The sequence below is a fragment of the Microsporum canis genome, genomic scaffold (assembly GCF_000151145.1).
Source record: "Microsporum canis CBS 113480 supercont1.1 genomic scaffold, whole genome shotgun sequence".
Classification (NCBI taxonomy): domain Eukaryota; kingdom Fungi; phylum Ascomycota; class Eurotiomycetes; order Onygenales; family Arthrodermataceae; genus Microsporum; species Microsporum canis.
In genome coordinates this window covers 2826764-2849656 of record NW_003299169.1, presented here as the reverse complement: position 1 = coordinate 2849656, position 22893 = coordinate 2826764, and the positions used below count along the sequence as shown (strand labels likewise).

General features: G+C 47.3%; 9 protein-coding genes across 9 annotated transcripts; 3 read left to right on the top strand and 6 right to left on the bottom strand.

The window, feature by feature from the left end:
* Positions 1–100: 100 nt before the first annotated feature.
* Positions 101–3718, bottom strand: MCYG_01038 (chromatin remodelling complex ATPase chain ISW1; the record flags this gene model as incomplete). Its single annotated transcript, XM_002850888.1, has 5 exons — positions 101–217; positions 280–3228; positions 3292–3432; positions 3487–3513; positions 3611–3718. 5 exons carry the CDS (start codon positions 3716–3718, stop codon positions 101–103), a joined length of 3342 nt encoding a protein of 1113 aa, XP_002850934.1.
* Positions 3719–4880: 1162 nt separating this feature from the next.
* Positions 4881–5702, top strand: MCYG_01037 (conserved hypothetical protein; the record flags this gene model as incomplete). Its single annotated transcript, XM_002850887.1, has 1 exon — positions 4881–5702. The coding sequence occupies one exon, from the start codon at positions 4881–4883 to the stop codon at positions 5700–5702; it is 822 nt and encodes a 273-aa protein (XP_002850933.1).
* Positions 5703–6648: 946 nt separating this feature from the next.
* On the top strand, positions 6649–8701 carry MCYG_01036 (adaptor complex subunit medium chain 3; the record flags this gene model as incomplete). The annotated part of the gene is made up of 4 exons (XM_002850886.1): positions 6649–6692; positions 6762–7181; positions 7259–8520; positions 8661–8701. The coding sequence occupies 4 exons, from the start codon at positions 6649–6651 to the stop codon at positions 8699–8701; spliced, it is 1767 nt and encodes a 588-aa protein (XP_002850932.1).
* Positions 8702–9065: 364 nt separating this feature from the next.
* Positions 9066–10955, bottom strand: MCYG_01035 (aldehyde dehydrogenase 3B1; the record flags this gene model as incomplete). The annotated part of the gene is made up of 5 exons (XM_002850885.1): positions 9066–9082; positions 9211–9582; positions 9656–10455; positions 10512–10742; positions 10810–10955. The coding sequence occupies 5 exons, from the start codon at positions 10953–10955 to the stop codon at positions 9066–9068; spliced, it is 1566 nt and encodes a 521-aa protein (XP_002850931.1).
* Positions 10956–11769: 814 nt separating this feature from the next.
* MCYG_01034 (PE repeat family protein) lies at positions 11770–16590 on the bottom strand (the record flags this gene model as incomplete). The annotated part of the gene is made up of 5 exons (XM_002850884.1): positions 11770–12391; positions 12884–14690; positions 14747–16123; positions 16217–16421; positions 16459–16590. The coding sequence occupies 5 exons, from the start codon at positions 16588–16590 to the stop codon at positions 11770–11772; spliced, it is 4143 nt and encodes a 1380-aa protein (XP_002850930.1).
* Positions 16591–17404: 814 nt separating this feature from the next.
* On the top strand, positions 17405–17728 carry MCYG_01033 (uncharacterized protein; the record flags this gene model as incomplete). Its single annotated transcript, XM_002850883.1, has 1 exon — positions 17405–17728. One exon carries the CDS (start codon positions 17405–17407, stop codon positions 17726–17728), a length of 324 nt encoding a protein of 107 aa, XP_002850929.1.
* A 263-nt stretch (positions 17729–17991) lies between these two features.
* MCYG_01032 (uncharacterized protein) lies at positions 17992–18487 on the bottom strand (the record flags this gene model as incomplete). Its single annotated transcript, XM_002850882.1, has 3 exons — positions 17992–18201; positions 18297–18330; positions 18423–18487. The coding sequence occupies 3 exons, from the start codon at positions 18485–18487 to the stop codon at positions 17992–17994; spliced, it is 309 nt and encodes a 102-aa protein (XP_002850928.1).
* Positions 18488–19608: 1121 nt separating this feature from the next.
* On the bottom strand, positions 19609–21070 carry MCYG_01031 (protein kinase domain-containing protein; the record flags this gene model as incomplete). Its single annotated transcript, XM_002850881.1, has 5 exons — positions 19609–19778; positions 19843–20011; positions 20063–20364; positions 20413–20727; positions 20767–21070. The coding sequence occupies 5 exons, from the start codon at positions 21068–21070 to the stop codon at positions 19609–19611; spliced, it is 1260 nt and encodes a 419-aa protein (XP_002850927.1).
* Positions 21071–21647: 577 nt separating this feature from the next.
* MCYG_01030 (uncharacterized protein) lies at positions 21648–22134 on the bottom strand (the record flags this gene model as incomplete). Its single annotated transcript, XM_002850880.1, has 4 exons — positions 21648–21816; positions 21886–21914; positions 21979–22071; positions 22126–22134. 4 exons carry the CDS (start codon positions 22132–22134, stop codon positions 21648–21650), a joined length of 300 nt encoding a protein of 99 aa, XP_002850926.1.
* Positions 22135–22893: the final 759 nt, after the last annotated feature.

The following is a 22893-nucleotide window of genomic DNA, read 5'->3' as shown; positions in this document are numbered from 1 at the left end:
GCCCTCCAAAGCGCCGTATTACCTCTCTTCTCCCAGACCTGACGCCAGCTAAAATAGTATACATGCACCTGAGATTCAAGGAAAATGGGACCTTGTAGCTCTATCGCTTCTTTGATTTGCTCTTAGAGGTCGGACCAGATGAAGAGACACTCCCTGCTCTTGATGTATTGGCGGAAGTGGCTTTGCTAGATGATTGAACTGCTTTGAGCTTCTTGTTCTGTAGGATATTAGTGTTAGAATAATTGAGTTTGAATGAATAGAAGCCTGGCTGCAACTTACCACTGCGGCAATATTCTTTGATTTCTTCTTTGCTGGCCCATTAACATCACCGTTTTCTACTTCTTCCTCACGCGCTCGGGCTTTGGATTTATTATCGCTATTAGAATCTTTACTATCGCCCTCAAACTCCCTAGCAACGGTATTCAATAGCGTGGTGCATCTTCGGCCAATTTCAACGGGTGTGCGGGAGAGGAAGAACCAATCGAATCGGAAAAGGGGGCTATCTCGAATCTCGTCACGGATCTTCTCATACAAGCCTTCGCCATCAACTCCATGCCTGTCGAGCATAACAAGTAAGAATCGATCTTCCTCTTCCGTGTATACTTTCTTGTTTGTGGTTGAGACGGTGTAGTTGATCTTTAACTGTTGGAGAGGAACACGGTATTGTTCCATCTTCTTGTGGAGGAGCTTGCGTTGCTGGTTCATTCTCCTCATTTTCTCTTCGCCCTGCTCGATAATGCGGATATATTTCGGGTAATCAAGGATTTCGGTGTATCGTTTCCAAAACACTTTGGCATATTCTTTGATCTCTTCAGGAGTTTTACTGTCGACTTCGGATGCCATTTCTTCATAATTGGTGCGCCCAAATTTAGCAGAGCCGTTAATGAACTGCTGGAAGTCTCGTCGATTCCAATTATAAAAACCTTGTGTGGATAGCTTGGCTTTCTCCTCTTGCTCTTCTGTAGTAAGGGGAACAGCGTTATCTATTTCTTGCTGCTCAAGCTCACGTTCTGCTTCCCTATCACTGAGTCCTTCTTCAGGGCCATCCTGGAGTGCCGCTTTATAGCCAATCTCCTTGTGAAAATACGCGGTCTCTTTGTCTTGCAGTTGTTGAAGTTTCGGTGGGAAAAATTGCCAGTCGTGGATGGTGGTCTGTTTTGGAGCCTTGGGCACTTTAGCCTTGGGCTCCGAAGGCTTTGTAAAGGTCTGCTTGTAGAAACTGCCTATAGTGTACGACTGATCCTTTCGCTCTCGCTTAGCAGGGTTGATCCAATTTAAACCTATGTCCTTCTTGCGGTTTGTGAAATCTTTTCCATTCCATTCATAAGCATTCTCCGAAGAGAATTTCTGAAGGTCGTCAATTCCCAGTTTTTCGTACTTGTTTTTAAGTTCAGCGGTACGCTCCTCACCCTTCTTCAGGATGGCCTCGATATCATCTTCAGAAATATCTTTGCCGCTGCCGAAGGTACCTCCGGTAGAACTAAATACATCAGAAGCGCCGTGCTGGATCATGCTAAGCAGCTCATCCTTGGAAGCCGCGTTTTTAGCCTGTTGCTGAGCACGGCCCTGTTGAATGACGAGCTGGTCCAATCGAAGCTTTTGGGCTGCTCGCTCCAACACCTTTTCTTCTATTGCCTTCTCGGTGATGAATCTGAAAACAACAACTTGTTTGGTCTGACCAATTCGATGAGCTCGGTCCATAGCCTGGAGATCAGCCTGGGGATTCCAGTCGCTGTCGAAGAGAATGACGATATCAGCAGTTGTGAGGTTGATACCTAGTCCACCAGCGCGAGTGGTAAGTAGGAATACAAATTTCTCCGAACCTGGGCGGTTGTACTCGTCAATTGCCTGGATACGGTCTTCGTGGGCGGTAGAACCATCAATTCGGCAGTACTCATGTCCCCTGAACACACAGTAATCCTCTAATATGTCAAGGACACGGCTCATCTGCGAAAAGATCAACACTCTGCTGCCCTGCTTGAACAAACGACTGAGCAACTTGTCCAGAATGACCATTTTCCCTGAATTGTCGATAAGATGTTCGTCAGTGGTATAAGGAGGTCCTGGTTCTGCTCCTTCAAATAGATAAGGGTGGTTGCAACATTTGCGCAGTTGCATAACAATGTTTACTAGCCTAGTCTTGGATTCTCGATTTCCCTGAGCACCGTTTACTGCATCAATATCCTTTTCAAGGATTTTCTGGTACCATTTGACTTGCATCTCTGACATGCCGACGTAAAGGTTCAATTCCTTCTTCGGGAGCAAGCTCTTCTCCACATCGCTCTTTACTCGACGTAACAAAAATGGTCTTAGAACTCTGTGTAACTGCTGGACTACGGTATCTTGATCTGCCTCTTGGTTGGAGAACCACTGATCGAAGGCCTCCGAGTCACCGAAGACATCGGGGAGCAAGAAGTTCAACAATGCCCATAGTTCGTGAAGATTGTTCTGTAGAGGGGTTCCTGTGATCAAAAGTCTGTTTCTAGACTTGAATACACGAATAATTTGGGAGAGGGACGACTCCTCATTCTTGATTCGATGCGCTTCATCGATGATGATATATTCCCAGGCAAATTTCTTCAAGTGCGACTTTTCTCTGAGGATCATCTCGTAACTGGTAATGCACACATCGAATTTCTCATCAACAAGCCGCTCGTTGATGAGTTGATGTCGTTCATCTTTAGCTCCCTGCAGAACCAAGACGTTAACGTCCGGTGTCCATTTGCCAAACTCTCGTTTCCAGTTATCCAAAGTCGACTTCGGGACAGCGACGAGGTGGGGCCCTGTTATTCCACAGATATGTCGAAGATAACCTAAAAACGAAATAGTCTGGAGAGTTTTTCCCAGGCCCATCTCATCCGCTAATATGCCCGAAATACCGTTTTCATGTAATGAAACAAGCCAGTTCAGACCGGCTATCTGGTAATCACGCATTTCACCTCCTTGAATGAATGAAGGTGATTGCTGGAAGACAGTTTCGGTCTTTCCTCCTCGTTTTTCGTCTTTTAAAAGCTCGGCGTCCTCTTCTTGTTCCGTCCTTCGCCGGCGTTCTCCTGCAGCACCGCCTTTTCTCGTTGCTCCCTTTCTCGAACTTGATTTTGCTTCATTCTGGCGATCAATCTCAGCCATAATTTCCTTTATTCGAGGGTTAGGATTAGTGTCGATAAAGTGGCGGAACAAGTCGGTTAATCCGAGTAGATAGCGAAATCGCCGAATTGAATCATCTTCCTGTATAAAGGGATGATGAGTATAGGACTAGAAATTGATGGGCCAGTATTGATTCGAACGTACCATTGATTCGTCAAGACGTCCGTGTTTCTTACCAAGAACACTTTTGCGTAACTGGGATGCTTCCGTCCTTCTTTTCCGGGCATCTGGAGCAGCATCGCCAGCAACACTACTTGCGGTGGTATTTGGGTTGGTATCGGAATCCTGCAGTAACCATCAGCATTGGGATAGATCGCGCGCTACCGCGTTGACGCTTACCGTGTAATCCGGTGTATCTTGATACTCCTATAGAGAAAAGAAGTAGTGTTAGCCTCAATATCCAAATATATATATGCATCTCCCCACGCCCCACGCAACCACTCAACGCGTCCTCTAGGCGTACCTTCATATCTTGGTCCTCATGCGCATCCTCTGACGGCTGATACTCGACAGCATCAGTCATGGTTACATCCTCATCTCCCGTAGAAGGGAGTTCTTGCACCGGAGACATGTCAAGGGGCCCTGCGAAATAGATCTATAGATTGACAATAAAACGCGCTCCAAACCCGTTAAACCAGCAGAAGTAGAATAGAATATACACAGCAAGTTCTTTTCAGGGAGAAGCAGTGGTATCTGGTGCGCGATCTCTCATGACCCGGAACGTTTTGTGTGTGCGAGAGAGAAGAAGAAGAAGCAAACCGGAAGGCGAAAGCAAGAAAGGAAAACCCTCGAAACGGACAAAACCGCGAGACTTTTTCTTTTTTGGGAGGACAGAAAAAGTCGAGGAAAAAGACGCGCTGATTGGTTGGTTTAGATGAGTAAACTTGATGAGTAAGGTATGAATAAGCGCTGCGGAAGAACTCTTTGCCGATAAAAAGAAACTCTAATAAAGATGAAGAAAAGGTAGAAAAAAGAAGCAAAAAAGAGACGAAGAAGAAGAAGAAGAAGAGAAAAGAAGTTTGAAAAGGTGATTCGTATATGATATAATAAACTGTAGCATCTGTGTGTGCAAGTGGTGTTATGCAGCAAACATCCACAGTGATGGCTAGCTGGAAGTGACTTGCATCTACTCAACTCATCCCTGGCATAAAGAAACATTTAACTAAATACACACACGATGTGCATGAATACATCGAAGAAGCACATACACAACAGATCTAACTTGCTCGAGTGGGAAGAGGCCGGCAGGCTTCACTTTAACGGCCATCTCATCTTCTATCCTCTTCTTCCGCCGCCAGACAAACAAGCCGGGAGAAAGGAAAATCCGTCTCTCCGTCAACCTGGGAAGGCCTCAACTTCGCCCAAAACAGTCAAAAGTTCTTTGGTGCCAACAAACCAACTCCAACCTCAGTTTTTACCCGGACAAAAGAACTCGAGCATCTCCAGGACTTACGCCTGTTCAACCTACTATCCGGCCTCGAACTGGCTACAGGCTTGATACTGTCCATACAGCTAGCCCTGATCTCGCTTGGTGTGGTATCTGGAACCGCACCCCACTTCGCCAGATACAAATTTGAACTGTTGATTTCACCGAAATATTGATATTCGGCCACAAGTTCCCCAGGACTGTTTGGCCGGTTTACCAGTTATCTATAAAGAGGGTAAAAGGGGGGAGGAGCCTACCTCATCACAGAATTAACCCTTTAGAGTGCCTCTACTCGAACACTACAACCATGGACTCAATGCGCTCACTTAACAAATCACTCCCGTCTACCTCTACTGCACAACCACCCGAACTCCTACTACAAGCATTTAAAACTGCCGCTCTATCCGTCACCAACCTTTACAAAAATGCAGTGTCAGACCAGGCTCAGTCACGGCACCTTGGATATCAAGATGCCCTGGAAGATCTCCGGGCATTCTTGGATAAAGAAAAAATAGGCTTCACCGATGGTGAAGGGCAGAGAATCAGAAACTGGGTCATGGATAAGATAGATATGACGGGAACATCTTCAAATGACAGTGACGACGACAAAGCGGACGCAGACAAGACAACCAGAGCAGCATCACCTGCTGCCATACGTAATAAGACCAACCCTGATACCACCACCTCCAAATCACAATCTGAAGCCCGATCAAGACAGCCATCCGAGGGTCCTACTCCTCCACCAATGCCCATAGCGGCCGAGCCCGTTGCCATCGTACCTCCCCGGACCACTGCATTCACCTTCACCGCCGGCCAGAGTCTCCCCATGCACGAAGATATCGACATGAAAGCAGGCATGGATAGTTCTCCTTCACTGCCAAACGATCCACAGATTACTGCCTCACATCCGTCTCACCCCCCAGTCAGGTTAGAAGTGCACTCCCGTCCGCCCAGGACACCTCACCGCCACGGAAGCGGAAACCGCCATAACTCTCGTTCCATCAACCGGGACCCTACGCCGGGTGCCGGGTCGAAACGAAAATTTCACTTTGGCGAGTTTTTTGATATCTCGAATTTAGGAAACGGCCGAGATACGTTTGGAGGGCCCAAACGGGGCCGCTTCTTATAAATATATCCTTTTCATAAGACAAGTGACGGACACGAGGCTCTACAACGCATAATCTCGAGGCGCTTTGGACCATTTTTTTTTTTTTTCGTTTCCTTATATACAGGCATATTTTTATATTCTCCACCATATTTGCATGTAGATAGATAGCATCGTCGAAATTCAAGATACCCTATAAAGCTTCAAACTTAGCCCTAGCTAATAATTTCATTTCCTAAGCAACAATCTATTATACAGTCTATACAGCCCAGCCCTTTTCTCTATCGAGTGGGCATATATCTATCGTACAGTTTCATACGCCTTCCTAGCCATGTCTGTTTCAGTTGAAGGCTCTCCATATTCCCAGTCCCACGAGTGAAGTTGATATCATGATGACTCCCAACCTTCTCGATCCCATTCTATACTTCGAACCGCTTGCTAGAATCTTCCGTTCTTGCTCGCGGAGGTTTTTCATTCCGGTGTAGTAGCTCCAGCCTCCTAATCCTGCGAGTGCCAAACTCCCTAGATAGCAACCAACAGGTGAGCTATGTGCCATCAGTATATATCCACGGGCATTAGAAAGGCCGTACCGGTAGCTTTACATGCCAGACAATCATCATATCTATCCTGTGCAATGGTCTTTTCGATGTCTTTGGGGTTTATTTCCCATGGCGCATCCGTGTGTTTTGCCATGTTATAATCGAGGAGGTCGGACTAAGACAAAGAGTGCTAAGATCTGATCATTAATTAGCAGCTGATATTAGAAGAGAAAGGCAGGGGGACATACCAGGAAATAGTTAATATTAGATGTCTAGTTGAAGCTGTCAAGTTGTTATTCCAACAAAAATCACAAGAAAAACTAAACCTCCGATGAGGTCACGCAGCTCTAAATATTCTCATATCGAAAACCGTATCTATAAAAACCCCCACGAAGAGCTTCCACGCTTAACATATAGATGCACTCGCAACGATGAGCGCTGTTATAGAAGCTCTTTATATCTATGATGAGACTAAGTGAGCTATCCTGCTGTTCAACATCTAAATATATATATATATACACTTACACTGAAATGGTAATAATAGCACACCCATCCTCGAGCATGTCTACCGCTCGCGCCCTCCCCCTGCGACGGCAGTCCTCTCTCTCTTTCTCGCCCATCCAGCCCCTCGACCGTCCCTGATACATCTTCCTGACGCCTCTCCCCCAGTCTCCGTCTTCTCAGTTTCTCATACGAACCTCCTCTTCCTGGTCCCGTGCAGCGGCGAGGCCGAACCACTGTTGGTCCTCGAATATATCCATCGGGTTATAGACGTTCTAGAAGAATTTGTTGGTGCGCCTCTGCTAGGGACAAAGATACAGAATAGCTATGATGTAGTTGGCCAACTGCTGAACGAAATGTGCGATGCTGGCATCGTGTGTAATACCGAACCAAACGCTTTACAAGAGGCGGTTGATGTGCCAGGGTGGATGGGAAAGCTATTAAGCGGAGTGGGATTGCCAGGGTGAATATAAACCATCATATCCGTTCTTCTCTCCTACATAAACTATACCTTTACTCACCAAAGATGTATTGGAACAGTGCATCGCAGACTTCGGCGCTATCAAAACCTCTAAGTCAGCCTCTAGCCTCTGCTCCTATAGTAGCTGGGACGAATGCGCCAGCGATACCCTGGAGACGTCCTGGTGTTCGGCATACGTCAAATGAACTATATGTTGACATAGTTGAGTCTTTATCCGTTATATTTGCACCCTCTGGGAGGCCCATATCGGCTCTCGTTCATGGCACAATAGTGTTCACGGCAAAGATATCAGGAGTGCCGGATCTGCTCCTTTCACTCAGCGCCCCTGGAGGTCAGAGGAGTCTTGCACATAAGATAGAATTACCCGTGTTTCACCCATGCGTTCGTCTGGCACGCTGGAGGGAGAAGCCCGGTGAACTGAGCTTCGTTCCACCGGACGGACGGTTTATATTAGGAGGATATGAAGTTAATCTACTTCCAGTTGATCCAGCAGACGATAACCCGCCAGCCCATATGGAGAAATTATTCCTACCAGCTATAGTGGATATAAAGAAAGGACTTGGTCCTGCAGGATCAAATTTTGAAGTGCGGTTAACCTTAAACAACAACTTCCCTGGAGCTTCATCTTCGAGAAGCGGAGGAGGTGGGGGTGGAATTGGTGGAAATGGAGGAATGGGGAGCTCAACAAGCCGTGGATCAGGATCATCAACCCCTTCGTTCTTGAATGTTGGAACCATCGGTAGTAACTCATCGTCCCCAAGTTTAGACGATGTAGTGGTCACAATCCCAATCCCTCCATCCGTGCGGAACATTACAGATATTCAACCCAGTCGTGGTGAAGCAAGCTTTATGCCTGGAAGCGACTCCCTAGAATGGCGCCTACCTACGAAAGAGAGAGATGGGTCTATATCCGGTATAGCAACACTAAAAGGAACAATACAAGGGCCACTCCATGACCTTGACGATGATGATGAGATCGTTGATGGGGTTGATGGCCAATCTCGACGACTCGGTTCAAACCCTCTCAGAGGATACTATGATGAGACCCTAGCGCCGGCCACAAGTTATCAGGATTCAGGGGTGTCAGCAGACGATACACCCCAGCCAGAGAAGACTGATGGCCTATCACCCACTACCAAACAAATGAGGAAAAAGCAGGCTAATGCCCTATTAATGCCGTCATCTGCTTCTGTATCATTCTCTGTCCGTGGTTGGTTACCGAGTGGTATACGTGTTGATGCCTTGACGGTAGATCCTCGGAGAAGTCGGGGCTTAGGGGAAGGAGTAAAGCCCTACAAAGGCGTTAAATATATATGTGTCAGTAGGCAAGGGGTTGAAACTAGGTGTTAAACTGGAGATTTAGCATTTTCGTTTACATATACCGCGAGGCACGAGGAAATGCATTTTGCCATCTTGTGGCCCAGACTTGATCGTTCTGAAAAAGCAGAGACCGATATCTAGTGAAAAAGTACTGTTCAATTATAGATTTGCTCGTTGGGTAAATGCCCTAATAAATACAGGAATATCAATGTGAAGCAAGAAATAATAGATAATACTGCGAGTGCCAATTCAATTCCAATACGGCGAGAAACCTGTACATTAATTGAATATATCGTTGTATAATTAGAGCTTTGGTCCGCGCTTGGTGTACTGCCATATAGCGATTGCCACTATCAATAGACGTTAGCAATGGTTAAATGTTCATCGCAGTGTGTAGCGAAAAAGCAATACAAGAACTTATGATATTAAAACAAAAAGATAATAAAAACCAAAAATGGGGCATATGCACAGTGAAATTCGGTAAACGGCCAAGATTTAAAGTAAAGGGTATCAAAGGTTGCAAAAACGATCTCGTATGCGTTAGGGTTACGAGGATTTTGAGTCTGCATGGATGGTAAAACGAGATAGATATAAGGTCAGACAACACATACACCATGCATTATGACGGAATATCAACTATGAAAGAGTGAAACAACCAGTAAACGTGCATATATAAGGTAAAGTCACTTACCCATCACAGTAGCAGTAGCCCTTGCAGCACCCGACATGTTTGCTCCTTTCCCCAGAGTAATGAACCACGTAAGCCATTCAAATAATCCATATGTTCTCTCCCCAGCGCGATTGAAGTTTGGCGATTTGAGACTAGCGGCTTTGTATTTGTTCAGTTTCCCAGTGTAGGGAGGATAGCGGATAGTAAGAAGACGCTCGGTCCATCCAGGAGTCGAAGTAATTGAGCGCCGATGCGTAAAAGCATCAAAGCTGCTACGGCCATGGTAGCAGCCAGTTCCACTTTCGCCAACACCACCGAATGGAAGAGTTGAGATGGAAGCATGCATAAACGAGTCGTTCACAGAAGCACCACCGGAACGAACCGATGCAAGGACTAGCGAAAAGATGTTAGCATGTGAACAGAAGTGTGTAACTTCATAGTTGAAGGAAAGAGAAAGAATCAGTACCTTTCGCAGCCTCGTCCTTAGTTCCAAATGGATAGACAGCCAATGGTGTACCATCAACATCGTTTGCAATTCTAATGGCTTCATCCAAGTTTGACACGGGCAAAAGAGTGATTATTGGTCCAAAGCTCTCTTCTGATATAAGGGAATCTTCAGTGGAATCAACAAGGACAACTGTAGGTTCGATGAATTTCTCTTTCTCATCCACCGATCCACCTAGTAGTATCTTTCCATTAGTGTTATCGATCATCCCTTTAATACGCTGGAAAGCGCTGTCGTTTATGATACGCGAGTAATCTGGCGATGCCTTTGCTCCCATTGGATAATATTCCTTGAGAGCCCTATCAAACTCGGCCACAAGCTGATCGACGACCTCTCTGTCAACCAAGATATAGTTTTGTGAAAGACAGATTTGGCCGGCGTTGAAAGTCTTTCCCCATAGCAAACGTCGAGCAACAAGTCTTAGGTCCGCATGTTTTGTAACAAAGGCAGGGTTACGTCCACCCAGTTCGAGTAAGACAGGCGTCAGGTTTGGAGCGGCTGCTTGGGCAACGATACGGCCAACTCTAGAGCTGCCGGTGAAGCAAATCTTGTCCCACCTTTCGGCAAGCAAGGCTTTAGTTTCTGGAACGCTTCCCTGAATGACAGACACACAGGAAGGATCCAGGGCGGCTTCCACGATTTCCTGGATAACTGCAGCACAGTGCGGTGAAACTTCACTTGGCTTGATCACAACGGTGTTTCCGGCGGCAATGGCACCAACAACTGGGCCAAATGTAAGGGTGAACGGAAAATTGAACGCTCTAGTCGTGGAGAATTAGCTAGCGTTATAGATTCTAATAGTAAACAGAGTACTAACCCGATGACCAAAACACAACCCAGGGGATCCTTTCTGATGGTTGGATTCACCAACGAAAAGGAGAGATCAATGTCAGCGGCCTTTTCATCCTTCGCCCACTTGGGCAGGTTGTTTATTACGAAAATGATATCGTTTAGAACCATCACAATCTCCCCAACGTAGGCCTCGTATTCCGGCCTGTTAAGATCACGTTTGAGGGCTGCAGTCACTAAGTGTTCCCGGTCCTTGATTCTGATAAGAACCAACGAATGTTAGCCCTCTGTCTCTGCCGTTGATCAAATAGGATTCAGGCACTCACGCCCAGTATAGTTTCCGCAGCTGTTGGATGCGGAACTCGATGGGTCGAGTCTTATGCTCGAAGAATGTCTTTCGAACATTCTTGACGCGTGAAGGGACCTCCTCTATGGGAGTATACTCTAGGGTTGGGAGAGCAGGAGACGCCATCCTGATGAACTGGTGATGTTTTGCGATAACACACTGTAGTTAAAGCGACAACAAGCCTGGTTATAAATCCGGACAAAAGGGATATCCAAAATACGCCGGAGGGTCAATTGATCCGCGTAGAACGAGCCCCAGATAAGAGTATATGAAAGGGATCCCTCATCAGAGCGAGTCGGGAAGAGCGCAAAAGCGATGTTGGCCTCAAGAAGCATCCATGCGATGTCACGAAGTTGCTTGCATGCGCCGGACGAGATGCCGAGGTAAAAACTCCACGAGTGACGCAACTTCGGGCATCGGAACAACCCTGAGACGACTCGGGATGATTACTATATATTTTTACTTATAGATATGAAGCAGACCTACTATGTATTGGGTTTATGGGTTCACAGCTACAGAAAGAGACCGAGATAACGGAATGATCATTAATTAAGGGGAAGATGGCAATTTGGGGTAGAAACACAATGATCATACAGGCAGAGAAGCAGAATCAAGAGAGAGCTTAGAAAGGATTGCGAAATCCGAACGAGTATATGAGAAAAGAAGAAATAAGTATATGAAACTCCGTCCATGAAAATGCACCAGTCCCTTATTCCAACAGTGATGTTCTTGATATGCAGTACTTGAAAACGGAGCAGGCAGGAAGTCGTCAAAAAAAAAACGCTCACAAAATGCATGAACAAAGCAAAAGCAAGGAATTATATAGGAGAAAGATGAAGGAGGAATATATATAAAAAAAGAAAAATATGGGGTTAAGGATAAGAGTAAATCAATCATGACACGACATGGAAAATCGTACAAAGTCGTAAATGCGTAAACATCATGCCGCGGTAAGGACTTGTCGAAGCTTTTCCCTGAAGCTCATACTGGTTGGGGCGTCCTCGCGGTTTTTGTATAGACTTGAGCGGCGTCGACGAAGGCGCTCTGGCGGAGGGTCATCTTTCTTAGCGGCCTTCTCTGTAGAGGGATCCACTCTCATCGAGCGTCGACGCTCTCGCCGATGCTCACGATGCTCCCTCTCCTTTTCAGGATCCTTCTCCTTGGCCCCTTCATGCCGGTTGGACATTCGCTCTTTGCCTTCTTCGCCTCTGCTTAGCCTTCGTTCCCGAGGCTTTGCTTCTTCCGTTTTGGGTTTGGGGACCTTTGCTTGCTCGGCACCTTCGTCGATTTTAGGTGATCTCTTTTCACGCTGTCTGTTCTCCTCGCTTCTAGCGGTGCTCCTTCTGGCTCGCTCTTTAACCTCTTCCGAATTGGTTGACCTCCTTTCACGGCGTCGGTCGGAGTGAGAACGAGAGCCGGAATTCGACTGGGAGTGGGTGGAAGAGCCTGATGTGTTTGGGGGTGACGGCCGCTTGACTGGAGGGACAGGAGAAGAGGCCTTTGCTCGCTCATTTACTCGCATAACAGGCTGATGGGCGGTTGATTGCCCGGTAGTAATCAGCCTGAGCAAGGCAAGGGGTTTCAAAGCAAGTGCAGATATCGGGTTTTGGCTTGGGCCAGCCGGTTTGGGGGAGATGTTTGGTCGGTCACGGCCTGATAGTGACAATCGCCGGGAGAGAGGCCTCTTTGGTGGGTTTTGAGAGCGCTCTTCCTTGGGTGTTTCCTCCTTGGGGCTCCCAGGTTCCCTGGTACGTTCCGCCTCAGCTCTCCGAGCCTCTCGCCTCTTCCGTCTTTCAGCTCGCTCCTTTTCGGTCTCATTTGGTCTGGGGCGGCTGCTTCTATGTCTTGTCTCGCCACTGTGTTTTACTTCCTTTATTTCACGAGTTGCATCAACCGGTGGAGATGGTCGCACCTCCCGTTCAGTCTTTGGTCGACGAGAGCTAGGTTTTTTCTCGTTTGAGCTTTTCGAATGGCGTGGTTCCTCTCCCGCTGTTGATCGTCTGTGCCTCCGGTGTTTCTTTTCTTTTGATCGTTCTTTTGATCGTGATTTGGACTTTCTTTCCGTTTCTGGGGCAACTTTAGCAACGGCGCCGTCAACAGGAGTAGCCTCTGCTATGTCTTTAGGCGTTTCTTCTACCACAACAGGCTCTTCCACGGCAGGTTCTGGAGTTGGGTCCTTCGGGGCAGTAGCTTCTACGGTCTCTTGAACGGGCTCCTCCTTAACCTCCTCAGCAGCTTTCTCTTTAACAACGGGCGCAGGCTCAGGGGTGGATTCTTCAGGGGCCTTCGTCTCTTCAGCTAGTGATGCCGTTGCTTCTTCTGCCGCTACAGGTTCCACTATGGATTTCTCGGCAGGTGTTTCCTCTTTGACAGCCTCCTCTGCTGGGGGTAGATTATCTTGGTGGATTTCAGTTGTCGGTGCGTCAGTGGTTTCAGCAGGAGCCTCTTCTGGTGTCGCCAGTGCTGGTTCTGGAGCAGGCTCCTTAGGAGAAACCTCTGTTGCAGGGTTTTCCTGAGCCGGACCGTCTACAGGAGGCTGCTCAGGGGCAGGCTCTTCAGAAGTAGGCTGCTCTACCGCTTTTTCTTCGAGAGTAGCCTCCTCCGGCTGTTCAGGGGGCGCTTCTCCTGGTGATGGCCCAACAGGTTCTCCCGGGGCTGATGTTTCAACGATGGTGTCTTGAGCAGCGGGCTCTTCAACTACAGGCGCTTCAACTGCAGGCACTTCGACAGCGGGTTCTTCCGCAGTGGGCTCTTCTGATACAGGTGCTTCAACTACAGGTTCTTCATGAGTAGCTTCTTCAACCGGAGCGTCAGTAGGCTCATCGACTATCGGTGCCTCAACTGCAGGTTCTTCGACAGTAGCTTCTTCAACGGCAGTTGTTTCAACTGGGGCCTCAACAGACTCTTCGGCTGCTGCTTCGTCTGGGGTAACTTCTTCAGCCGGAGCCCCAACAAATTCTTCGGTAGGGGGAGATTCAGGAGCAACTTCTTTAAGAGCTTCTGGCTCGGCTGCTGGCTCCTCGGTGGCAACTTCTTCAACGACAGCTTCTTCAGCTGGAGCTTCCGGGGTAGCTTCTTTAACGACAGGTTCTTCCGCTACGGACTCTTCAGCTGCGGGCGCCTCAACTGCTGGCTCTTCAGCGGCGAGAGCTTCAGGAGCAACCTCTTCTGGAGGTTCTGTCTTGCCTGCTGGCTCCACGGCGGCAGTTTCCTCAACGGCAGCTTCTCCGGCTGGAGCTTCTGGAGCAGCTTCAGCGGCAGGTTCTTCAGCTACAGGTGCCTCAACTGAAGGCTCTTCGGCAGTAACTTCAGCCGGAGCCTTATCAGAATCTTCGGCGGCCAGAGCTTCAGTAGCACCTTCGGGAGGCTGTGTTTCGATTACTGGCTCTTCGGTAACAGGCTCTTCAGCGGCAGCTTTCTTGGGCGGAGCCTCAGGTGGCTCTTCAGTAGCGGGCTCCCCAGCCACAGGCGCTTCAACGGCAGGTTCTTCTGGAACGGTGGTCTCTTCATCTGCAGGTGTTTCAGTGACAGGCTCTGCAGACGCCACCTCTTCCGTGGCTTCGGTTGCCGCTGGTTCTTGTGTTTCTTCTTTCTCCTCCTTCGCTTCCATGGGGATATCCTGCTCTGACTCCGATTCTGCAGATTCGGCCGTTTCCTCTTTTAATCCAGAGGTTTCTCCGACAGGCTCTTCCGTAGACACAGCCTCTTCAACAACCTCGTCATCACTAGCACCGGGTATCTTTTCTTCCTCTCCCTCAGCATCCGGTATTTCGGCTGCCACGCCATCATTGTCTCCCTGAGGTGTTTCTTCGGTTTCTTTTTTAGTCTCTACTTTATCATTTTCTACTACTAGGTCGATATCTACAAAGGAGGTTAGTAAGCATATTGGCAGATTAGTGGGAAGAGGTGTACTTCACCTTTAGCTGTCGTAACCTCAGTTGTAGATGGTGCATCTACCACTTGGGGCTCATCTGCAGTCTCTTCAGGGGGGTCTTTTTTGCATTCAACAAGCTCAGGTGTCTCTTCAGCAGCGACGTCATTTGTCGTGGGCTCTAGCTCTGGAAGTTCTCCTTGTTTCTCTTCTTCGGCTGGAGTCTCGTCTGTTGGTACGCCCTCTGTAAGGCTTTCCGCTTCAGGCGGCGCTGCTGTTTTCTCTGGCTCTCCCGGCGTTTCTTTGGTTTGTTTATCTCCCTCAGCGGGTTCCTCATCTTTATCAGGTGTCTCTTCCGCCGATTTCTCTTCTTCTGCCGGGTTCTCCTCTATAGCTGGAACTTGTTCTGTAGCGGGGGCCTCCCCTTTGACTGGAGCCTCTTCTGTCGGTACACTCTCCGCCGGCTTTTCTTCTTCAAGCGGTGCTTCTGTTTTCTCCGGCTCTCCAGATGTTTCTTCGGCTGGCTGTTCTTCTACAGCAACTGGCGTCTCTGCTGCCGGCTTCTCTTCCTCTACCAGTGCCTCCTCCGCAGCTGGAGCTTCTTCCGCTGGGGTAGTCTCTTCTACCGGAGCCTCTTCAACCGGAGCCTCTTCAGCCGGGTTAGCTTCAGCCGGAGTAGCTTCTTCTGCTAGAGAAGTCTCTTCAGCTAAAGGAGTCTCTTCAGCTGGAGTAGCTTCATCAGTCGGAGGTACCTCTTCTGCTGGACTCTCTTCTGCTGGACTCTCTTCTGCTGGAGCTTCTTCTGCTGCAGTAGCTTCTTCAGCCGGAGTAGCTTCAACCAGAGCCTGTTCAGCCGGGGTAGTTTCTTCAGCCGGAATAGCTTTAGCCGGAGTAGCTTCTTTTGCTAGAGGAGTCTCTTCAGCTGGAGTAGCTTCATCAGTCGGAGGTACCTCTTCTGCTGGACTCTCTTCAGCAGGAGCTTCTTCTGCTGCGGTAGCTTCTTCAGCAGGAGGAGCCTCTTCAGCCGGAGCAGCTTCAGCCGGAGCAGCTTCAGCCGGAGCAGCTTCTTCAATCGGAGGAGCCTCTTCGGCCGGAGTCTTTTCTGCTGGAGTCTGTTCAGCCGGAGTAGTTTCTTCAGTTGGAGGAGCCTCTTCAGTAGGAGGAGCCTCTTCAGTAGGAGGAGCCTCTTCAGTAGGAGGAGCCTCTTCAGTAGGAGGAGCCTCTTCAGCCAGTGTATCTTCTTCTACAGGAGTTTCTTCTGCTGGAGCTTCTTCAGTCGGAGCCTCTCCTGTAGCCGGTTTCTCTTCAGTTGATGCGTCTTCTGCTGCTGGCGCATCTTCGGTTGATTTTTCCTCCGCTGCTTTCTCTGGCTCTTCCGGTGTTTGTTCTACTGGAACCTCAGACGTCTCATTCGTCACTGCATCTATGAAGTTATAAGTATCTCTAACTCAATGGTGATATAGTTGGTGGTTGATATGAACCCAAGTCATAAGCGGCAGGTGCACCATCAACTTACCTGCAGGTGTTTCTGAAGCATCCTTCAGAGTATCATCTGCTGCTGGTGCCGCTTCCGACGGCTGGTCAACGGCGACGTCCTTATTTGGCTCTGCGTCAGCGGTAGGTTCACCATTGCCGTCATCTGATGGTGGGGAAGAATATAATGATGAAATAGGACAGTCTGTGAATTGACCGGTGTTCCAATCATAGGTTTGATATTTAAACTGAGGAAGTGAAGCATACTGATAGTTTAAGTTCGACATTTTCGGGGAGAGCAGACGAGCCTTCACCTTCAGGTAGGTTGCTGCTACTCCCGTTGTCGTTATTGGGCACAGGCGAATTGGCCGGTAGTCGATTGGTACCCCCTTTCTTTGTCTTCTTCTTCTTTGCCATGGTCGGTAATATATGCGATGGTTAAGCGGGGGTGTGAAGAGTAGAAAAAGGTTGAGGAGACGGAGACACAGGAGTCGTGATATGAGAGGTCTATTTGCCTTGATTTGGTGTGGCAGGGCCTCGGCAGTTCGGGGATAGATTGGCGTCCGTTAGAAAAGGCGACCTGCGGCCCGGGATGTAAGGTGAGGTTGAGGAATATTTGGGGTAAGATTGGAGGAAGGGGGGATAAAACGGAGAAGGCGTGGTTGAGCGAAATAGAAACACGTCGGACAAGAACAAATGATAACAGGCAATAATACAAGCTCCTATGGTACAGCAAAGCATGTGCCCGATAACCTCATCTGTTGTTTTAGGCCTATCAAAGGGGAATCGTCATCGATGGGGCCATGTAATCAACGGCCATTATTGAGAAGAGAAACGATAGTTTTATTTGGTAACTAGATTCTCCCAACCAGCTATGCAAGTCCCAGCGCCATTGGGGCCACGTCTCACGGCTCCATGGGTCTTCAGGAATGGAATCGCAGACAGCATTGGATGCACGCCCTACTAAGGCTTGTGGAAAGCGGCCACTGTTATGGGAAACCGGGGTAACCTGCTGCACGATGATAATAATTGTAAAACAGCAAGTCAGTTAATGCCAACGTGACTAAAAGATACAGGGAAAGATGTTGTATCATAAGGGTAGGAAAGTCATCCTCTCCTCCGGAGTTTGGGCGGGTCAGACGGGTGATACAGATACATACGAAAAAGAGCCAAACTCAGCAGGCTAAAACCAATTGCAGCAATTGGTAAGAAAATCCTCCTCTTAGCGACAATGGATGAAGAAGAGGTGTGGAAGCCAGAGCATCTTCTTAGTGACCGGAACAGATTCCGAGGAAAGCATCATTTTGTGCCCAATATCCCGCAATTGGCCGCCTGGCCGGCAGACACTTGCAGGACTTGTGGAGCATGCCTGAGGCCAGCGGTTGGTCAAGGACCAGACAGTCTCAGATCCTCGCGATCTACCAAGGTTTTGTTGAGCCGTTTGGGTAACGAGAAACACCTTGGGGGGAGAGTTGAGAAGGTCATAAGCTGTGGCCGAGGAGGAAGTGCTGAACGAGCCTGCAACGTATATCGTAGCAAGTGGTGCAAATACTGATAGTTCCGGAGGGCTCACAGGTCACGAGAGAGCAGTGGCTGGCTTCCCGCAGTTCCTGTCTCGTCCTGTTTCTAATTCTTTGGGTTTGATGCAGATAAGCCTAAACCTCGAGACAAACGAGAAGTTCCAGAACGAGCTTGCAAGGAAGCTCAATCGTCAACTTTTCCTTTTCTTTGCTTTTTTTTTGCATTTTTTTTTGAGGCGAGGATGAAATAAGCAAAGTTGAAACCCCCGTTTAGGCTTAGCCGCGGATCGGCCCGACTTTAGCCCTGATAACTCAGCAAGTCAGCGCGTCTTATTGGCTGGGCAATTGCATAGTAATCTCTGATTGGCTGCCTTGTTGGATCAAAGGGGTTGCCCGACCAGTTGGTAACTTTAAACGTCAACTTGTTATCAGATTTGTTGTTGTTGAAGTAGGTTGAAGCAGGTGAGTGAGACCAGTTCAATGTGATCTGACGTAGTGACTTGTTCACCTGGTCCAGCTTCAGGAACAGATTCATACCTCTCTGCATGACTCTAAAGTGCCTTAGTAGCTGCAAACCTGATGCAAGTGGCTCAATGGACGTACCTGCCAAGTACCAGGTGGTAGCCCGATGGCAAGTCTATGTACGTGAGCTCATTCTTTCAGGGTGCATAGGGCCGCATTCTGCATCTCCCATGATAAGGCTTCGGCCATTTCTAGTGGCAATATGACCTGGCAAACTGATTCTGATTTCTGATTTCTGATTGCTGGCCGGTTAAAACGAGAAACAGCTTCATCGTATTATCTTCCGGAAGCCCTTTGTGCAAAACAAAGTTCCCGTCGGGATCAGATACAGACCATTCGAGTACTACAGCGTATATACATTTTTACTTCCCCTGAAGCTTGCACTCACAGTGTAACCCCGCTCCTTTCACATGTATACCCCTACATTATTGAGTCCACCACCCCCCGGTCCTCAAGTCGCTTTCTGCGGTTAATTGTTTAAACCTTGGTCTAGATAAATGTTATAAGTGATTCTACAGGCGGGGAGAATGCAATAACCCCGCTACCCAGGATGCTACGCAATAAAAAGGAAGGTTAGGAAATTTCGTCTCGTAGTCGACGTTGGCTTCAGGGATCGAGGATAGAGTGGAGAGAAGACAATGCATTCCTTCAACTCCCGACTTTCGTGTTTAGGCTTCTCGCTGGAAACACATATCATTTCGTCCCTCCAATAACAATAAAGTATGTATCTTACTCACGATACACGGAGATAGTTCGCAAAAGCCCTGTCGGCGAGCTTTTTATTATTATTTTTGGTAACAAAATAATCAACCACAGTGACCATTGACACCGACACATCCAATTTTCCGGGTTTAACGGTTTGCGGAAATATTGCTGAAATGTTTCCCTTTCAATTGCCTAGCCTCTAGCTATGAAGGATCAACTTATGAGGGTATCTCGGGTATATTTAAACAGCCCTAAGATGCTGGGTTTTCTAACAATTGCATTCCGTAACTTAGAGCCCAGATTCAATATCCATCAAGTAAATATGTCAAATTTTGAATATCTCTCCTTCCCTCGATTATTTATGGCTGTGGTCACATATGATGGCCGGAAGCACCTTAATATCATAGTATAAGAGGCTTGGGTGGACGGCTTCCTTGATTAGGAGTCAACCTAATGATGCCAGAACTACCGGGATTTTACTACAATATTAAAGTATAATCAGACAGATGTCTGGTGGTATAATTTCAATACAAAGCTTGATGCAGCAAGATATCTCGTGGAGTCGGAATGTGGACATGCATCAAACAGCCCGAGAGGCGAGTTCCATTACCGGTAATGACCATGCTGTTGCGAATTCTTCATTCTGGCATTTTCTGTCTCTTTCCATGTGATATTCCTGATAGAGCCTTTATGCCAGCCAAGGATCCTGTAGTAGCTCCTTTGCTGTAGCTCTCTGTTCCGGCATCCAGGTCAGAGTCCGCCGGATGAAGCGTAGGAATTCCTTATTATCTTGTAACCGATCCTCAACAGACTCTATAGTCCTTCCATGCGGAATAGGCGCCAGGCCCAGCCATTCCCCTAAACGGAGTTGTCAGCATAAAAGACAGCAACCTTACATAATTTCCAAAGATATCCAGCATACCTGTCTCATTCCAAAATTCAGCTTTCCTCTCAGGGTTTTTGGCTAAAAATTCAGCGGGTGGTGGGCCCAGAGCTGCAATCATCTCCGCAAAGTGTACCGCGTCGTATGCCTTACCGTCTTCTTTATCTCGTGCCGTAAACAATCTCTTACACCCGAGGAGGTCCCAAGCCTAGGATAGCGTTAGAAGGGTTAATAATGCTCCAGAGTACACAAGACGTACCGTGAGACCAACACTCCATATGTCAACTGGGTAGCTCCAGCCAACATATAGCAATACTTCGGGAGCCCGAAATTCCAGTGGCATGATATCTCCACCATGTGGTCCAGGGCCGATTCTGGTCTCCCCGAAATCGGATAATAGCATTGGGCCTTCTTTGGGTTTTGTTAAACGCGAGAGGTAAATTGTTCGAGAGTCCGAGGTCATCTTGCGGGGAACCGGGGACGAGAACTCCATCTTCTCAAGGTTTTCGAGTACATTATTATTATCATACACGCCTAAGAGCATGTTGCCGGGATGTACATCTAAAGGTTATAAGTAGAGAGGCAGCTAAAGAAACACAAAAGGCATACCTGTGTGGATGGCCTCTCCGCGAGTATGTAGGAAGTCCAAAGCCTCGAGAAGCTCGATAATAGCGCCCTTAACGAATCCTTCATTAAACCCCTTCGGAAAAAACACAAACTTCATATCACGAAGGCTCATCTGTGAAGCTTGAAATACAAGGACCGTATGTTTGCCATGAGGGCCAGTTATTTGGAAGGAGCTTAGCAAGCGGCGTATATTATGCCTCCCACGATGCGACGTAATATTTGTAAAGTAGGGGGAAATGTGGTCATAAAATGGAAGCTCTCGGTGGAACTTAGACGTGTGTACATACGTCTTCAATGCTACATACTGGTGATCTCTGTATATGTTAGAAGAGTTACAAGAGTATAATGCGAATAAAACATTGTGGAAGCGCAAGTACTTTAGGTCTCGGGCCAGCCAGATGGTTGATGAGGATCCGAAGCCCAGTTTCGCAATCACTTGATAGCGGTCCTCAAACACGTCACCAAGCCGAACAGGATAGAACCGATCGGCCTTATAATCAGGCAGTTCTTCCTCTTCAACCAGCAGATCAGCTTCAATGATTTTAAAGCCGCTTGTGGGGAGTGACCGTCGTTCTTCTGGCAGTTTTGGCATGAATGACTTCAAAGAAGCGATGCTCGTCCATAATGATTGCATTCTCATTCTAGTATGTACTTGGGGAAGGACGGTAACTGTAACTGGACGTGTACAATAGCGTAAGAGAAGACACCGTCTGCTTAGGGATGCCATCGCTTATTGGCATCCGACCAAGCGAGGATGACACCTTTTATTCACGGTCAATCATGGTTTCTAATAATAATAACTTTAACCGCCGCTAAGGCCAACTAATCGTGTAATTGGCTGAAAACCAACTCAGTTCAGATGATATAGCCACGAAAACAGTGCTTCTTAAATATACGGAGTACCTTCAGATATTTAATTATGAGATCTCCAAGTAGTAGATATATGGTTTAGCGGCTAGCATATAGCCTGTAGGATGGCAGATATCTGTGACATAAAACGCGAAAAATCAACCTAATTGCAAGTAAATACAGAAGACATTCAACCACATCCACTTAAAATCGGAGCAGTCGATGTAGAATCGTTTGATTCATCGTTTTATCTAGATGGAGGAACCGTATTAAATATGAATAAAAAGAAGAACCGACTGGAGAATTGGTGGATGGTTATCTGTTACTCCACTAGATATAGCTGGCGTTATGCCTGGGCCATGGCTCTCTCATTTGTTTCCTTTGCCCCTCCCTGAACGGCTCTCGGCTAGTTTAAACGACCCATCCAAATGAACGTGACCGCTAAGGAAACGCGTTCCGTTTTGGCTAAAGAAGCCAAGGGTGATGACGTCGTGAGGATCGGACGGATCTTTGGAAGATTTGTGGGCTAAAGCACCTCTGTGGTATAGGTTAGTATTGGTAATTGTTAGGACACGTTATCTTAGTAGAAATGAGTAGATAGCTTACTGAATGTTGTAGCCAGTGACAGCAGGATACTATAGAAATTAGTATTAGCATATCTCAATCCATAAAAATCATTATCAGGTTGCGTAAACTTACTTCTGATTCAACGTGGTCCCTGGTATCGTAAATAGATGAGACCCATTGTGGTCCATTTACGCCGTTTTTGCTTTCAACATCCTGTGGGGTAACCTTGCCAAGTAGTTTAAGGATGTTTCAACTGGCAGAAGAGGAGAAATTGCGAACTGAGTTCATTCTCGCAAGTGGGAAATTGCCAAAGGATTGTAAGATATAAAAGAGAGGAGCTGGATCGGTTGATGTTTAAATTGAAGCGAGAGATGAATGTGCTTCACCTTGGCCTTTTATGCCCCGATGATAAGATATTGTTATAATCGAGTGAGCCAGCCATCAATCCAGGCGTTAATTAAAACATGAGAAAGCTATATTTGGCAAATAATCCAACAATTAAGATCAGAAAAGAACTCGTAATAGTTCCCACCAAGGCGCTTAGGATTGCTCCCGGCCATTAAAAATATAAGTACAAGGTACAGATGATACATCTGTGATTTGCTCCCGTTTATGATAGGATATCAAAGAGTCTGGTTATATCTCATTAGGCCGTGGGCCCACAGGGAGATATAATATGACCAGCTATGCAGAGTTGTGAAGCTCTGTAGCCGCCGGCCCCCATCGAAACATCAAAAGCGACCTCCTACTACATGCAGGTGAGAAGTGCAACTAGATAATATGCCTTGATACATAAAAATGTTGGGTATGAATGGAAAGTTCTTGGTGAACAAGAATGTGTAGATAATACTGCAGTCTTCTAGTAACATGAAGTCTCTTAACTATATTAAGAGAGCGGTTGTTTGCTCGAGTTTGACAGCGCTTTTAAGGCTTGGCTGTACATAGTATGTATTATGTAAGTTCTTTGTCAGATAACCATGACCAATAAGCGAAAGGGGCAAAGGGGCTAAGGCTAAATATCTAATGGGAGGGAGCCATTGGGTACAT